The sequence below is a fragment of the Myotis daubentonii genome, chromosome 1 (genome assembly GCF_963259705.1).
Source record: "Myotis daubentonii chromosome 1, mMyoDau2.1, whole genome shotgun sequence".
NCBI classification, from domain to species: domain Eukaryota; kingdom Metazoa; phylum Chordata; class Mammalia; order Chiroptera; family Vespertilionidae; genus Myotis; species Myotis daubentonii.
Genome location: NC_081840.1, coordinates 36,446,933 through 36,465,770, shown reverse-complemented (window position 1 = coordinate 36,465,770; position 18,838 = coordinate 36,446,933). Strand labels below are relative to the sequence as shown.

Below are 18,838 nucleotides of genomic sequence, written 5' to 3'. Positions count from 1 at the left end.
GTGAAAACTATAAAAGATTGCTGAGAGATAGAACATATCTCTAAATATGTGAAGAGATATACCATGTGCATAGATCAGAAAGCTCAATATTGGTGTTAGTTCTTTCCAAATCGATTTGTAAATTCAACACACATACAAAATCAGAATTCCAGCAGGCCTTTTAAAAATTGATATTTCCTTGAAAATGCAAAAACCTAAGAAAGCTAAAACAGTTTTGAAAAAGAACAGAATTAGAATACTTACACTAATTGATTTCAAAGGCTTTTTTGTACAGTACCAAGACAGCATGGTATTGATGAAAAGATGTATAGATAGATCAACAGAATAGAGTCCAGAAATAAACCCACACACATATGGACACCTGATTTTGATCAGAGGTGCAAAGGTGATTTAGTTGAAAATGAATAGCCTTTTAAACAAGTATGCTGGACCATTTGATATCTATATGCAGAAATATGGACTTTGATCTATACCTTTTATCATGTACAAAAATTAGCTCAAAATGGATCATAAACCTAAATATAAAACTTCTCAAAGGAAACATAGAAGTATATTTGTGATTCTTCAATTAAATGAAAGTTTCATAGATATAAAGCCAAAAATATGATGCATAAAGGACAGATTGATAAATTAGACATAAAAATTAAGAACATTGGCTCTTCAAAAGAGATTGTTCAGAGGAAAAACAAGATATAGTTGGGAGAAAATATTTTGCAAATTGTATCGCTGATAAAAGATTTGTATTCAGAATATATAAAGAATTCACAAAATTCAATAATAGACTAATTTTTTTAAATGGCAAGAGATTTGAACAGACACTCTACTAATGAAAATATACAGGTGGCAAATCATCATATGAAAAGATTTGTCATTAGGCAAATACAAGTTAAAACCACAGTGAGATATCACTCCATATTCATAAGAGTGGTTAATTTAAAAGATGACAATACCAAGGGTTGACAGGGTGTGGAGTAAGTGGAACTCACAATTATTAGTGATGGGAATGCCAAATGGTACATCCAGTTTGGAAAATAATTTTGTAGTTTCTTAAAAAGTTAAACATATACCTACTGTATGTCCAGCTATTCAACTCCTTGGTATTTGCCCAAGAGAAAGGAAAGCATCTATATATATAAAAAGCTAATATGCTAAGTGTCCGTCCGACCGGTTGCAATGATGTGCACTGACCACCAGGGGGCAGATGCTCAACTAAGGAGCTGTCATGATGCACACTGGCCATTTACAGAAAAACAGCACCGTAGACCTGGTGCCCACAGAGCAACACTCAGCTTCCCCAAAGTGGGACACAGGCTCCACCACCACCCCAGAGTGACACCCCACCAAATCGCAGCCGATGCTGCCGAGACCCCATGGCTCAAAATGCAGCCCACAGCCCAGCCCAGCCCCAGAAACAGTGGCTGTGGGCAATGATGTCACGTAGCAATGCCCAGCATCCTCTCCCTAGTGACTAGCCTCCTTGGAGTTTCTTCAGCCCAGAAACATGACTTGCTTTATAGTCAGGTGGAAACATTTACATTTTAACCAAATATCTGTGAAGCATTTTCCCATGCCTCATCTTATTTGATCCTCCAGAGGTCCTGGAGTAGGTAGATAGGAGACTTGGTGGAATCCAATTTTCTTTTCATTAGCTGGAAAACAGAGATTTAGAAAGCTTAGAAACTTGACCCGACTGAAAAGAAGTACAAAATGGTGGACCTTGAAAATGACTTCAGGTTTTCTCACTGTGCAGAATATAGTCAAACACTGCTGCAGTTAAATATTTTACCCTTCGTTCTCCCTGTGTGATCTACAATAATAAATCTGCTTCGCGTTGATATTTACTGCTGTGTTGCTGACAATTACCTGAAAGAGAAGTTGGGGTGCTTCACTGGGCTGGAAAAAGTTTAGCTAAATCAGAAAGCAGGTCTAATTAAGCAAATTTATTCTCTCTATATAAAAGGCTAAGTTGACTCACGCATGTGCCATACATATAAAGCTCTCACTGGCGCCAATTGCACACGTGTGTTTCGATCTTTCATTGTCAATCATGAATTTGGTTGACGCTTCTGTTATAGAGAAAGGGCAAATAGCAGTATTAAAACATTTCTTCTAATTTCAATGTGCATGAATCCTTGCACTGGGACACTAGTGTAGTCATAAAAAATACTTGTACATAAATGTTTATAACAGCCTCATTCCCTTACAAGGGAATACTACTTAGCACTAAAAGTAATGGTTTATTGATACATGCAACAACATGGGTAAATCTCAAAGTTATGATAAGCAAAAGAAGCCAAACCAAAAAAATAATACACAGTGTAAGATTTCATTTCTATGAAACGTTAGGAAATGCAATCTAGTCTATGGTGACAGAACAGAAATCATTGGCTGCCTAGGCATGAGGAAGTGGTTGGAAGGGAAGGATGAATTCATAGGGGCATGGTGAGGAAGCTTCTATGGGTTTATCTCCAATAGAAAAACATATCCTCAGGTGAGGATAAAATAAAAATTTTAAAAAAAATCTTAAGCTTCAGTCACAATAGAAATGCTCATTAAAAGCACAATGATGTGATTTTTCACATACCAGGCAGTATGGACCATAACACTTGATAATGCACTGTGAGTGTGGAGGAAACCCACTCTTGTACACATCTGGTGGGAACTTAAGTTGGTATAACTTCTATGAAAAGTTACAATAGCTTTCAATATTGAAAGTGCACATACCATGTGATCTAGCAATTTTATTTCTAGGAATTTACCCTATAGATATATCCTCCCATATGCAAAATGAATACATGGATGTTCATTGCAGCATTGTTTGTAAAAATGGAAAAAAATAATCTTTTAATTGCATAAATTAAAAATGAGATTTATTGGATAAATAAGGTTATATCTATGCATCAAAAAGAATGAGACAGCACTAATAGCTAAGGATATAGACTATTCTACAAGTTGTACTGTTAAGTGAAAAAATCAGGGAACAGAATGCCCTGTACAGTATGCTATCATTTCTTATGCATATTCGGTGCTAGTATAGACATAAATATTTCCTGCAAAGATCCACATGAATCTAGTAATAGTGGTGCTGTCTGATTCAGGTCTGGAATTGGAAGGAGCATACTACTGTGGAAACATTTGATAGTCTGTGTACATATAAACTAATCAAAATTATTCTTTGTCTTAGAAATCAGTCCAGAACCTGGAGGACCTTACAAAAGTAAGTATTAACTTATCTGATAAATATTAATGTTTTAGTAATAAAAAAATTGCTAATATAACAGTAATTATTGTATGTTAGGCACTGTACTCTGGGTCCTTTACAAATATCATTTCAGTTTTTCCAATAAACCTTCAAGGTAAGTTGGGGTACTGTACAGGTTAAGAAATAGATTCACAATATCACCCAAGGACACACAGATAATAAGGCCCTTTTAAGTTCAATTGGTTGAGGCTTGAGGAGTAACATCCAAAGATATATCCAAGTTTCTGTCCATAACATTTATGAATGGCATGTGTAGTGGCAGACCACACAAGTCAGTTACATGTAAGTTTCCTGTACTTCCAAGGAAAGAGAGTTATTGTCTTACTTAAATTTTTTTATATTAGGATTGGAGCTTGTATGATTCCAGCAGCCTCAACATCTTGAAAATACCAACTGCCAAGATAAATGTTGTCTTTAGAGAGTAAATATTTTCATGTTTCTATATAACTATGATGTGGCCTTCTTGAACTGGTTTTATTCCATAAAGAAAATGAGATTCTTTAGCAGATGGACAAATTTTAAATGTAGGCCAAACCTTAAAAATAAAAATCCAAGTAAAATGAGGGGGGAAAATTGAAAACATCCCCTCTTTTAAATGAGGGCTTTTGCTTCTGGCATTATAAATAATCAATAGGGTTTTGTATTTTGTTTTATTTTGAGCAAGGGTAAATTTCAGTCTTTTTATTCTTCAGTACTCAAGGGATCACTTTGACAGCTGATAAACTGGCCTATATTAAAATAATGATATGGCAGGTCTTTGGGTATCTTAGTATGAAATCGATTTAAGTCAGATTCAGTTTATAGCATCTGGAAGTTTGCCTGCTCATGGCAACAAATTAGGACTTGCATTTACTATTGACTCACTGTGACACATAGTTGAAGGAGGTTACCTATGTATTTTTTACCCAGTACTCTTTAGAAACAGCTATATTTTGTTTATCCAGTAAATGCATTATTAAAAAAGAAATATGTAAATTAATTACTGAATAATGAATTTTACTTTTTCAACTTCATCATCTTGTAAAATGTTCTGTTTTTATTTATAATTCTTATTTATTAGGGTCCATTGTTTCAATTAGCTTTGTTTCCTGTGAAAAGTAACTCGTATGTATGCAAATACTTATTCAGATTACAAGATGTTAGATGTTGTACCAGGCAGATCCACATGCATCCTTTAAAGCATTGTCCATGACCAATTAATTATCTCTCCCTAAAGTTTATCACCTCCTGTTCTTATGTGTAACTGTAGTTAGGTTTCTCTCCCTCTTTCTTAGTCTTAAGGTATACAACAAAGAAACCTCACCATAGTTTTAATGTTCACTGGAATAATTGTCATTTTGCAAATATATTACGTCTTCTTCATTTCTTCCCATGCCCCTTCTTATTCATATCTAGAACCATAAAATGTTCAAAAGCAAATGAACAGCTGTTTTGAAGAATTAATTTGTTGAAGGTCAATTTCTCTATCTCTTACCACGAGTGTGGTCCTCCACCCTTTTTCAGACCCTTGGGTAGCCAGTAGTTCTGATGTCTACTGTGTGCATTGAGATGGGTGAAATCCAGAGCACTGCCTTGAATTTCCAGGATGGTGCCTCTTCCTTATCCTTTCCTGTGTTGTGGGACCTGCCACTTAGAGTCAGTGTGGGGAGATGTCTCCAGGGCCTGCACTAAGGTATGCACTTAGAAATAGTCTGTCAATTTTGCTACACGTGAAATTGTCCCAGAGGCTCCTTACACTATCTTCATTTTTTGGATTCTTTTTTCTTTTTGCTGTTCTGAGTGGGTGTTTTTTCCTTTCTCATATTCTAAATCACTGATTTGATTCTCAGAGTTCTCTACTGTTAATTCCTTGTATATTATTCTTCATTTCAGTTAGTGCATCCTCCACTTTTCACTGGTCCTTTTTTATGTCGTTGATGTTCTCACTAAGTTCCTTGAAGTTCTCAGTAAGTTCCATGAAGTTCTCATTAAGTTTCTTGAGCATCCTTAAAACCATTGTTTTGAACTCCGTATTTGGTAGCTTGCTTGCTTACATTTCATTTAGTTGTTTTTCTGGAGATTTCTTCTATTTTTTCATCTGTCACATGTTTCTTTGACTCCTCATTTCATCTGCTTCTCTGTGTTTGGTTCTATGTATTAGGTATAGCTGCTATGTCTCCTGGATTTGGTAGAGTGGCCTTGTGTAGTAGGTATCCTATAGAGGCCCAGTGGCTCAGCCTCTCCAGTCACCTGAGCTGGGCACTTTCGGTGTGTCCCTGTGTGGCTGTGTGCACTGTCCTGTTGTAGTTGAGCATTGATTGCTGTTGGCATCACTGAGAGGGATTGACCACCCCACACCAATTGGCTGTGCAGACCAGCTGTGACTACAGCAGAAGGGCTGCTGTGCAGGAGATTCCACTTTGGAGCAGGACTTGCTTCAGTGGGGCTTTGGTGCTCTCCAAATCTGCCCCTTGAGTGTGTTGCTTGTGGATGTGGTAAGGTTGTGATCTGAAGCTGATCACTGGGTGCATTAGCTCTGGGGTCTCCAGGAAGGTGCAAAGTCAGCTAACTGCCTGTGCCCTTCCTGGGGCCACCCGACACAAGGTACAGAGTGATCTGCAGATGGCTGCTACTTGTGTTGGACTTGGAAGTGCCCAGGAGAGGCCAACCTGTGAACCAGAATGCTACTTGTGCCGGCCCTGGGGCCACTTGCCAAAAGGTATGGGGCACACTGAAGCCAACTGCTGCTTGTTTGAGAGATTTTAGGAAAGTCTGAGGCCTGAGTTTTAGGCCATTCATATGGAAAAGCTACTGCAAACAGCTTGGGTGGGGCTGCAAATTGGATGGGGCGGAGTCTCAGGAAATCACCAGGGTGGGGCAAACAGTATGGGCCAGATTGGTAAAGATTCAGATTTGGTGACTGCCTTTTGGTAATGTGGCAGGGAGGTGTCAGCAAAGGAACCAGTGACCTCTGCTGGCACTTTTGTCTGGGAGAAGGCTGTCCCCTAGTTCTTGCTCTGTTGCCAGACAATTTAGTTCCTCCCATTTGTTGATGGGTCCTTTCAAGCTGCTGCCCCAGCACTGAAGCTCAGAGGGAGTTAGTCCAAGTAAGTCCATCACTGGTCCTTTAAGAGGAACTGCCTGGGACTCCAGCAACTCTCCCTATCACTCAGCCACAATCCCTGCTGGTTTTTACAGCCCAAAGTTATGGGAACTCTCTTTCCATTACTAGAACCCTGGGCTGAGGGTTCTGGTATGGGGCTGGGACCCCTTGCTCCTCACAGGAGGCCTCCACAGCCAAGATAGCCTTCCCACATAAAATGCCACATGTGGGTGTCAGACTAGCCTGTGTTATGCCTCTGCTCCTCTTACCAGTCTCAATGTGGCTTCTTTAATTCTGTAGGACTTCTGTTCAGCCAGATTTCAGGTGGTTCTGAATGATGGTTGTTCTGATTTAGCTGTAATTTTGATGTGGTTGTGGGAGGATGTGAGTACTGCATTTACCTACACTCCCATCTTGACTGAAAGCCAACTTCAAGCATACCAACATTTGCATCATGGGGGTACCAGAAGGAGAAAAGAGGGAGCAAGAAATTGAAAACCTATTTGAAAAAATGACAAGAAACTTATCTTACCTGGTGAAAGAAATACACATATAAGTCCAGGAAGTGCAGAGAGTGCCAAACAAGGTGAACCAAGATACATCATAATTAAAATGCCAAAGGTTAAAGACAGAGAACCTTAAAAGCAGCAAGAGAAAAGCAGTCAGTTACCTATAAGGCAGCACCCATACAACTGTCAGCTGATTTCTCAACAGAAACTTTGCAGGCCAGAAGGTAGTAACAAGAAATATTCAAAGTGGTGAAAAACAAAGACCTACAACCAAGATTACTCTTCTCAGCAAAGCTTTCATTTTTAATTGATAAAGAGCTTCACAGACAAGAAAAAGCTAAAGGAGTTCATCCCTACCAAACCAATATTACGTGAAATGTTGAGGGGTCTTCTTGAAGAAAAAGAAGAAAAAAAAGATCAAAAATATGAATAATAAAATAGTAATAAATACATATCTATCAACAATTGAATCTAAAAATCAAAATAAATGAACAAGGAATCTAATGAACAAAATAAACTAATGAATAAAATAGAACCAGAGGCATAGAAACATGGAACAGAGTACTCAACAAATCTCAGAGGGAAGGAAGTGGGGTGGGAAGAGATTAAAGAACTTAATATATGTATACATACATTACCCATGGACATAGACAATAGGGTGTTGAAGTCCTGGGGTGGGGTGGGATCTGGATGGAAGAGGGGCAGTCGGGAGAGCAATGGGGGGACATCTGGAATACTCTCAATAATAAAGGTGTGTTTTTTAAAGAAATAGGTGTCATTTGGGTAACTAGTGCAGACAGTGTAATTGGTAATGTAATATGTTTATGTATATAGACTTGTGTCCCTGTGTGGGAAAACTGCACTTTACCCCTACTTCCAAAAGAGATGAGATGAAGTAACTGAAAGAGGAGATTGCACATTAGGTTAGCTTAATAGGTTTTAAAAGTACAAAGACATAATCTATAAAAACTTGAATCTGAACCTCTCATTGTTCAGCACTTTGGGATATAGAAGGAGCTGAAGCATTTTTGCCCTTAGACAGCAATGACTTTCCTGGACACAGTACCAGCACCTGTAAGATGGCAAAACAGGCTCAGGGGACTTAAGTAAGGTGCCGAGCCCTCAGCCAGTCATTGGTGGAGTGGGAGTTCAGCCTGACCTGTACTGTCAGTCGTGCAGTATACTGCCTGCATTGAAGGCTGGTTTAAAAAGACAGGAGTTCCTGCCCTCAAAGGGCTTTCCATCCGATGTAATGGTGGGATTCCTGGGGACAGATGTCCGCCAGGCGCATGATTGTGTTCTTGCCCAGCTTTTCAACTACAGCGCTCGCTGCGTCATGTTTCCTGAACTGTATCTGAGTCAGGTCATCCCTGTGAACTGGTGCACCACCGACCAAGTTCACCCTCAGTGGAATAGGAGCGACTCCAAATTAAAAACAAGGTCTCCTCCAACGTTCTTGCCCTCTCTGTTATCCATGTGTGCTGAATTTCCTGCCTCTACCCTAGCCCCCGTCCAGCACTGTGTAAGTAGTAGGTTCTCTGCCAACATTTATCCAATAAGTAGCTCAGGGAGCTGATCCCAGATGGATATGGGAATGGCCCCGTGCCAAGTTCAAAGTCATTGCCTCTAACAAATAGTCTTATCACTTTTATTTATTTATTGCATATAAAACACCCTTGGTTTTGATGAAAACCAAGTTTGCATTTTGTGACTTTCTAATCATAGTTATGATTTGGGCACTCATTTGAAATATGAACTATTGAAAAGATAGAATATTTGAAAGAATATGTTCATGCAAAAATAAATTATGAATTTCTTTAGCCATTTCCTCTCTTTAGAAATAGTATTCATACATATTTTATACATAAATTGACAAGGATGGCAGAGACCTCATCTTCCCTATCACAGTTTGAACCAGACTGATTGAGGATTTATTGCCTAATTATACTTGTCAGCCTGACATAAAAGTCATTAGTTCTGGAAAAACATGTTTGTCATACTGGGAGTATCTCTAATTAATGTAGTCAATATCTAATATATATTTTCAGCTAAACAGAGTAGTAATCTCCCAAGTGTATGTTACAGACTATGAGGAACTGATGGTAAGCCCCTTAGGGTCATGAGGCAGTGCTCTCAGTACAGGTTTGTATTGGAGGAGAGACTATCCCATGTTACATCCTATATCTTCTGCTCTGAATACAGTGAAATCAATGCTGTGGACATCGACTCCCTCTTTTGATAAAATGTAAAGATAATAACTAAAATCTCAGAGAGGGTATGTAATTTGACTACAGTTGGTGAGTGACTCAACTAGGATTCAAACCTGGGGCCTGGTGTGTTCTTTTTTCAACATCAGCTGCACTAACCAAGTTGATCTCTGCAGTGTCCACATGTGGTCTTACTCTGTCTTCCTTCAGTACATATAAACCCGGAGCTCAGCAGGACAAACCAGGTGGTCATATTGAGACAACCATCCGGCACGAATGTTTTCTTTTGCCCGATGTTCAGTCATGTTCTGGGTTATCAGTAGATAATGCAGTGAAGCAATGCACTGCCAGTGACCTCCTGGGGCAGCTGTCATGTGACCATATGTGCTCATAGCCTCCAGTACAACCCCCCACCACTGCTCAGACCACAGTGTACACAGTGCTGCATAGTAAAATCATTCAGCAGTTATTACTGCACAGTTCACCGCAAACTCATTCATTTGCTCACAAATGTGCACATTTCTGCCATCAACATAAACATCAGAAGTTGTCTTTAAATGGAAAAGGTTCGATTCATTGGCCTCATTCAGTCCTGCCTCAAACAGATTCCATTATTATGCTTTCCCACACCGATTAAAATGTTGTTTCTGTAGCAGTGCACCCTGTCATTGAATGCTTATACTTAGGAACCAGAATGGCTGTGAGAGGCCAGTTTAGTTATTTTTCATTTTATCAGATCCTTTCTGCAGCAATAGTTTTGCACTTATTTATTTAAATTGTATACTGGGCTGAAATAAATAAGTTAAAGTGGCTGAAATTAAACCTGCCTAAAACATGCAGAATAATTGGCCAGCGAGCCGGTACTTACTCTACCATGCCTTACTTAAGAGGGCAAGTTGTGGGCATCATTTCGAAGGTTATTGGGAACACAAGCTCAGATTACATTCCTTGGTGGAACTCCAAAGACAAAGAGGTCACTGGCTCCCCCCTGGAGAGTGTACAGGACATTTCCTAGGTCTTTCCCAGCAGGTAGGCTATCACAACAACTCCCACTTCTTTCTGAGGGGTTCTGTTGGGCACCAACGGATGGGGTGCAGTGAATAGCATCGGGCATGTGATGCAGAGCTCTTCAGAGCAGCTCTGTGAAAACTTGAGATTCATCTAGAAAAGGTCCTTCAACACATAAGCCTCACCAAGGCCCTCTCTTTTGCGAGAGAAAAACAACACTAATTATATGTACTCATGGAGGAAAGAAAGTATGCGGGTTGCTGCTGTTTCCAAATTGCATTCATTTGATTTAGTCAGGTGCTGTGTAACCCGGGAGCAGTGGCTGCCGTTTTGTAGCAGTCAGCATCCAGGACGTCAAGACAAGAGGGGTTGGTCAGTCCCTGAGTCATTTGGTTCTAAGACATAGTAACAGAAAACTAGATGTGGATTTGAAGAAAAAGAATTTCATTTGAAATTCAGTCTCTCTCTCTCTCTCTCTCTCTCTCTCTCTCTCGCACACACACACACACACACACGCACACACACACATGCTGAGTCTAGGTTAGTAAGGACTGCCCCATTTGTATACCTAATATAGGTGGTTTGCAAAGTTTGGCTTCATAACGTCTGACATAACTAGTTATTTTCATCTCCTGTCTTCCTAGTATCTTTTCTATCCCTGCTCCAAATATATAAGGACTAAAATTTGTCCATATGACATACTTCTGCTTCCTCTGAAAATTCTTTGAATGCTCTCCAGATTCCTTTTATATATTGATCTATAAATATTCATTTTATAATATAACTCCTAATATAAAATTTTCCTCACATCTCAGACATCCAACAACTGAAAATTATCCCACAGATGACGCCTTACTATGTTCAGGAGCACATGAAACTTCCTTTAGGAACACAGCCCCTCTCTTTGTAAAAGCACTCTGCTCCCCGTACCTGTCCCATGCCCTTGGGCATGGGGAAGGTGAGCACACAGATTACCATAATGACTTATCATAAATACTAACAAATCAGAAAAATGCCCTGGCACCAGTAGGCCTTGAGAACTGATTGGCTCGGTGGTCTTCTGTTGTGTAGCTAACTATTGCAAAACTTAATGGTTTAGAAAAAAACATTTAATTTTGTTGATAATTTTTGCGAGGGTCGGCAATTTTGAAGGGCACATGTGGGCAGTTTGTCTCTGATGCACATGGCAAATGCCTGGGCAGCTGAAACTGAAGGATTCGTGTCCACAGTGGCTCCTCCTCTCCCATGTCATTTCAGTCTCCAGGGACTCACCTCCTGGCGTGGGTTTCTTATGCGATGGCTCAGGACTCCAAGAGCCAGTGTTCAAGGGTGGCAAGGGGGAGCTGCGAGGCTTCTTCTGTCCTAGCCTCAAAGTTCAAGATGTCACTTATGCTGCGTTCTGTCGGTCAGCAAGTTACTAAGGGCAGCCCAGATTCAAGGGAAGATGAATTAGATTACACCTAATCTCCAAAGCAGGAAGATGTGGGCTGTCAAGGAGCTGATTGTAAAACTCCTTAGGGGAAAAAATCAGTTTTGTAATTACTGGTTGCCCAACAACTACTTTGTATTTGAGGAGCAAAGTGGCATGTTGCATATGGTTTCTTCTATTTTGTATTTGACTTTTGCTTAGTGTAGTACAATTAGTGGCCCTGGCTTTGACTCGCCATTAGTTTAAGTGTGGTAATAATGCTGATTGTCTATGGACAGCAGTGGCGAGAGAGGGCTCTGAGATGACAAGAAGCGTTTAAGTCAGAGTGATTGGGAATGTAGTTGTACTTTTGACTGAAATAGGAAACCCAGGAGGAGCAAAAACATTTGGGCCCAACAATGTAATGATACTTTCTACTGCAGGTAACAAAATACCCAACCAAAGGCAACCTAAAACCCTAATTTTTCTCAGAGAAGTCTGGGCAGATAGTTATAGATTTGGTTCAACTCAAAGCTATCCAGCCCCAGACTGCCGTTCTGAGCATCTTTGACCTTCTCCTCTTGTTGCGAGATAGCCACCTCAGCTCCAGGCATCACATTAATTTTTTTTTTTATTGACAGAGAAAGGAGAGGATCTCTCTTGATGTCTCCTGTCCCTAAGAGCTCCACACTGGTCATGGCTGGGTCACATCCCATGTGCTGGCTTCAGAGGAGCCTGGGAGAACTGGTCATGGCGTGCTTTGGCTTTTTAATTAATGGGAAGCCAGCTCCGCTAATAGGGAGAAAGGCATTAGGTAGGAAACCAGCATCTGCCTCAGTGATGAATTCTTTTCTCTCCCTAGGCTCACTTAGCAGCCTTACAGAGCTTGAACTAAATGGGCTAAATTATAACTATGATAAGTTAGTGTTTTTTAGAAACCAGTTTCTCAGTGGGCTTTTTCTATTTTTGTGATTGAGAGCTAACCCACTACTCCTTAACAAATAAAAGATTTTATTATGTCCCTTACACTTTTAAAATATAAATGAAAGCTCTTTGGCTGCCATGAAGACATATATCCATCCCATTAGGCATCATGCAGGATTGCCTTTCTGGTATCATTACACATTATGCATCTTCCTAAGTGCCTTATGTTTGTGTGAGTTTTTAAGAGGGAGAGAATTCTGTAGACATTATGAACCTTGTTTGTTTCAGAATTGAGTCTCAGAACCAGGACAACCAATTCTCTGTTCCCCTGAATGGCAGAGGATGACTGAGCTGGGCCCGTGGCACAAGCAGAGTAAAACTCAGAAAGCATAGATCTCGGCTAGAGAAAGGAAGTATCTTGGCTCAGAATGGGTATAGTGTGGGCACCTGGAATTGCAGAGTAGTGCTTACATTCCTAAGCTGGGTAAAGTTGGAATCCTTTATTTTGTGGATCTGTAATTGTAATTGTCTATGCTGTAATTTTCCAATGGTGATATTTTTCACTGGATAAAATTCACATGTAATAAATTGGGGCTGAGAGTGTCGCTAATGGTACCTTTGCTGGAACAGTAGGAGGAGGAGGGGAAGACCCGAGGAAAGAAGCCCTGACTCTCATTTGCATCTGGAGCAGTGTATGCTTTCATCTGGCATCCATTGAATGCCTACATGCCCATAGTGCTGGGCATAGAAGAAGAGACCAGACCAGGGCTGCCTCTGAGGCACTGGCAGCAACCCTGCCTTCTCATCACTGTAGAAAGTGAATGTGGGAAATCACCAGTGTCTACAGTAAGCTGGTTGAGCTGGTTTTCCTTATAAAGTGTTTAATTTCCAAATTTGAGTTGGTATAATAAAATCACATTATGTTACAGTAATTGTGTTTGAACTAAATTATGGTGAGTGCCAAGAGAAGAGCTTAGCCACTCTCTGATATTTCAGAAATAGATTTCAAAGCAACTTTGTGCCTTAGGGGGAATTTCATTTCCATAATACCTGAAAAGATTGACTCAAGTCAGTGAATCTCTCATTTACTAAAAGGTGTATTTCTAAAAGTCCTGTTTTAAACGTTAAAGGTATTACTGAAAATTTGATACCTCTAACCAAAATAAAAAAAGCTAATGCCTTATATACTTCCGGAAAGTAAGCAAAAACGGATGTTAAGTTTATACTCTTCCCCTTAGCGTCCCCTAACCACACAGATCTGGCCCCACTCTAGACTTTAATATGCAACCAAGATTACATGAGCCCTAATTCATGTCATCAGGGGAATCAGGCACTTCTCCCAGTGGTGGCCTTAGGTGTCCTGGTTTTGACTGCCACTTTTTGTTCCAAATCTTAATCCTGGCTTGAATCCCAGGCTTCTAGGGCCCGCTCATTGCCATGCCTCTCTCGCCTCTCTCTGCTGTGGGTACAGCCTGTTTGGGCCCCAGGGCACTGGCATTCAGGTCTCTTTTACGGCAGGCAAGCTTCCTCTCCTGGCTCAGCACTAACAGGGAAATCACTGCAGAGTGAGTTAGAGGTGGCTGGCACCCCTCACTCCTCTGCCATCCCTGCTACAGGGCACTGCATTGCTTGCTGGCTGGGGCCACCCACCACCCTCCGGGACTTGCTTCTCCCTGCAGAATCTCTTTTCCCACTTCCCCACATCCAGAGGCTTCCAGAATGTAACCCTGGGCTGGGACTTCCTTAATCACAAAGTCTCAGAAAAGTATTTTTCTAACCCCAAATCACCCACCTTTCCTAACCCTGGTGATTCAGGTTTAGCCATATTTAAAAAAAACAAAAAGCCTGGCAAAAGTTTGAAATTATAAACTTTCTTTAATGGACTCAATATTCAGGGTATCCTGGGTCAGGCATTCAAGACCTCAGAGTCCCTGAGCTTTCTTCCCTGTTTGGGGTTGGTCAGCAGGGGTTCACCTACATCTCTGAGTTTCTCTTTGCTATGGGCATTTCCCAGGTATGGCTCCACTTCCTATAAATAGACTTTTTAATATGTTTCATAGGCATATAATAGTTCAAATCTGAAGAATAATTTTAGAATAAAACACCTTAGAAGAATTGGGTCAATAACAACTTAGAGTCTATAAAAGGGCTATTTCTGGTGCCTGCCAGAGTGGCAGGGGGCTGGGGGGAGGGGTGTCCAGGCTGTGTGAGGTCATGGGGTGAGTACAGCAAGTCTACTTGGGGCACCAATGTCCCAGCAAATTTGGAAGACCTGTTTAAATGTTATAATTACAAGCATGCTATAGGGTAGAGTACAAAGTTTATAATTTAAGGTAGGAAGTTTTACGCATGAAGAGTTTCACTTCAGGGCTGCTGTCCCAGACGGCTCCAGTGGGTCGGTATTTTATTGATTTTTTTTTTTTTACAGAGGAAGGGAGAGGGATAGAGAGTCAGAAACATTGATGAGAGAGAAACATCGATCAGCTGCCTCCTGCACGCCCCCTACTGGGAATGTGCCCACAACCAAGGTACATGCCCTTGACCGGAATCGAACCCGGGACCCTTCAGTCCGCAGGCCGACACTCTATCCACTGAGCTAAACCGGTTAGGGCCAGCCATTCTTGTTTTATGTAGCATGTGTGCCAAGAAAGTTATGTTTGAGTTGATTCATTTGTAAATTGAATACTTGTAAATGCAATAAACACTTTTTTAAAAATCCTAAAATAAATTATTGTATACATACTCCCTGGTTATTAGTTTTGTAAGTTTGAGTTTAATAAAGTTATTTTTCTTAAAATGGATTTTTGTCACTTAACTATAAAGATAAACATCAACTCATCTTAAATTGGAAATAGTGCTATATTAATTTGACTTTCAAAAAATGTCATTTTATCAATACCATTGAATTTATCTGATTCATACCAATAAAAATTTAAGATTATATTTGTTGCTGAAGTGGAGTAGTATAAGAAGTATTTTTTAGGTTCCTGCTCATATAAAACATTTTTATTTTTATTTTTAATGCTTAATATTATCTTAATGAAGAACATACAAAAGAACATCAGTTTGGCCATGCAGTTTCTCAGGGCACCTGATTAAATAAGCATGAGATGGACCAGGCTAACATCTAACTTGATTTGGAATGTCACACTATTTATTACTCTAAGCAGTTATGTGAGCCACATATACATGCTCAGACATTTTCAGTGGCACGCCGTGGGTGTCCAGATACTTCCACATGCTTTCCTGACCTTCAGACAGTACCATCTCCAGTAAGTGTCTAGTAGGTAGGCTTATGAAAGCTCTATTGTACTTACTGTAAAGGAGTGGAGATGAAGATAAAGCAGAATGGATAAAATGTCATTGGGATAATTTGAAGTACAATTTAAGTAAACTTTGTTGTTAATTTGGAAATATAAAAGTATGCGGCCACAACTTAAGATGTATTCAAATATATCATTATGGGGGAAATAAGAAAATATTGTATTATTGGTTTCTAGATTTTTTGAATAAGACTATTAACTTTAGTCTAAAAATATAAAGATAAAGCCAACGTAGCTACCCTGTTTATTAATTCAATAGCTATCTGGGTTAAGCAACTGCTTTATAGAAGATTTAAATAAGATGTAGAATAGTATAAATATGATTATCAGCTAGACAAGTACATTACTATATAGAAATTCTTACAGAACATTAATTTTTTCAGTGAATCTTTTACTATGATTAAAATCTCTCTTACACAGGAAAATACTGTAAAAATGTTATTGACTTACCTATGTGGTGTGAAAAAAGTTTTAAAATTGTAAATCAATCATATTAGTCTAAAATTTTATCACTGAGTTAAGGTAACAGAAAGTGGATGTTTACTGGACTATGATTAAATCAAGACTTGCAAACTAGTAAATTAGCTTTGAATTGAAATAACTAAAATATTTTTCATATTAAGATAGAATATTGGGTAACACCAGAATTTCAACTATTGAGTGCTCTGAATCAGGGCACAGCACAGGGACAGGCTCTAAGTGTTAGGAAAATGCTGACTTGCGTTGAGTTTTGCTGGTAGAATGATGTCTCTACTACAAACTGAATTGTGAGTAAGTTGTTGAAATGAAATTTTAACGAATTTTTATTTTTTCTATTTTATTATTAGGCAATCAGCTGCAAAGGTCAACACAGTATATCATACACTCTGTCAAGGAATCAGACTGTGGTGGTCGAATATACACACGATAAAGATACGGATATGTTTCAGGTAACATGTTCCTTTTAGTGGAAATTTTAGGACATTATTCCTTCAGTTCTGTATTTTGATATGTGATCAGACCTTCTAGCACATTAGCTTTTAGTGATACCCAAGGGGAAAGAGGTGAGGGTTACTCCTGATTGGTTTTTGAGAGGCTAAGAAAACTTAACTCTAAAACTGCAGAAGGAAGTATAAAGGCTACATTCTCAGATCTCAATGTAATAAAAATAGACTCTAATAACAAGAATAAAATTTTTATAGCCAGCTACTTTTAAAAGTCAACATGTTTAAAATACTTCCTACATAACACTTGAATGAAAGGTGACATCAAACATACAATTTTAGACCTTTTTAAAAAACAACTGGGAACATTATATAGCAAAACTCATTTGATATGACTGACAGCATACTCAAAAGAAATGTAAAATCTTAAGTGCTTTTATTATTTGGAAGGGAGGAAGCAAGGGAGGGAAGAAGAGAGGCAGAGAGGATCAAAGGGCCAGGGAACTGAACATTTATCTCAAAAAGTTCTGTTTAAAAAAATGACACTAAGAAAGTAGAGGTTCAGGAAAAGTTCTAGTGATATATATTCGAATGTCCAGAAACACGTTAAAAGAAAGTAGGAGGAAGGAAGTAATAAAGGGGGAAAAAATTATCATTAGTTTAAAAAGAGGATTACTATATCCAAGATTTGGTACTTTAAAACAACAGAAAATTAAAATCAAGGCTAATGTAAAAAAAACAAATAAAGCAAACACAAATTGGAAACCATGAGGCTTTGCATTTATATATGGAGAGTTAAAATTATTAAATGATGTTGAAACAAATGTCAAAAAAAAAGTATCATAGATACATCAAAAAAGGATTAAAATAACTCTTGCAAATAAGAAAATATGCTCAATTTATCAGACTGGCAAAAATCCAAAAGGTTTTGTCAAAGATGTGGGAGGCAGGCTTCTACATGCTATAAATTGGTATGATCTCTATGGATGGTGATTTGGAAATACCTATGAAAAATACAAAATGTTTACACTCTTAGACTTAGCTCTTCTCCTAAAGCTCTTTTCTTCCTAGAGATTTACCTCAGAGATAGCCCTGCATACTTACAAAATGATATTTTTATCAAGTTTCTGCTTGATGCATGGTTTACTAACAAAAGATTACAAATAACCTAAATATACTTTAGTAGGGGACCAGTTCCATGAATTTGGGGATATAGTCAGGGCCTCCAAGACTATAAAACAGAATAAGCAGTCACAGAAAGAGTTCCAAACATATTTAAAGAATTAAATATTAATACTATTAAATATATTTTTATTGAGTCATTGATAGCATTATATTCAGTTAAGACTAATGTTGAATGTTAGTAAAGTAAATAATATTAAATATATTAAATTGTAAATAGCATATTAATCATTAAATATTATTAAATGTTTAAATAATGCTTATATGCAATAAGTAAAGCAGTTGCCTTTGGGGAAGAGGGATAGGCAGGTGATATACAGGAAGGTATTTCATACTTTTTTATTTCTTGAACCATGTTAATGTGTTAGCTATCTTATAAGATGACTAAACAATTATGTGTAGATAGAGCCATCATTATAGTCATAGTCATAGGTATAGACATAGTTATTTAAGTGCTAGTTTGAACTCAAAAGTAAGATTTATCAAATTCAGACAAAATATTAAGTGGTTTTACTCTTCATGCCATTTTATTTTATAATATTCCCAATATTTTTTTCTCATTCTACTGAATATCTTAGTAGTTTTTGATAGTAACATTAGCATCTGTATAGTTGAGGAAAATGTTTAAGAATAACACTATTTTTTCAATAGTTATTTCTTAAAAGGTGTGAGTGTGTTTATTTCACAGTGCTCAAACTCACTGTCATAATCCTCTATTCACAGTTTCATTTCATGAGTGCCTACTGTGTGTCAGAAACTCACCTAGTTCCTGAACATAGATCACTATGGCTACCTCTCATGGAGCCTACATTCTAGAGGAGGCAAATAGACCACAAACAAGCAGGCATTCACGCAGAAGGCCAAGGCCTCAGGGTAGGAGCAGAGTGAAGGAGGAGGGAAATGACCTGAGATGACCTTGGAAAGGTAGGCAGAGGCGGGGAGAGGTAGGGCCTTTAGGCCAAGTAAAGAACTTGGGTTTTATTCTAGGAGTTTGGAAGAAGCTGTTGGAA

The 18,838-nt window shown here is 38.7% G+C and overlaps 1 protein-coding gene across 3 annotated transcripts in view; it reads left to right on the top strand.

The window, feature by feature from the left end:
- The window catches only part of PELI2 (pellino E3 ubiquitin protein ligase family member 2), a 183,843-nt gene that overhangs the window by 145,037 nt on the left and 19,968 nt on the right, over positions 1-18,838 (top strand). Inside the window, exons 2-4 of one of the 3 annotated variants that reach the window (XM_059695263.1) lie at positions 3,185-3,217; positions 10,884-11,026; positions 16,551-16,652. In XM_059695263.1, coding sequence (XP_059551246.1) covers positions 11,006-11,026; positions 16,551-16,652 — 123 coding nt within the window. In that variant the 5' untranslated portion in view covers positions 3,185-3,217; positions 10,884-11,005. The remainder of the gene's footprint in view (positions 1-3,184; positions 3,218-10,883; positions 11,027-16,550; positions 16,653-18,838) is intronic. The other 2 variants (XM_059695251.1, XM_059695258.1) reach the window with 2 other exon arrangements.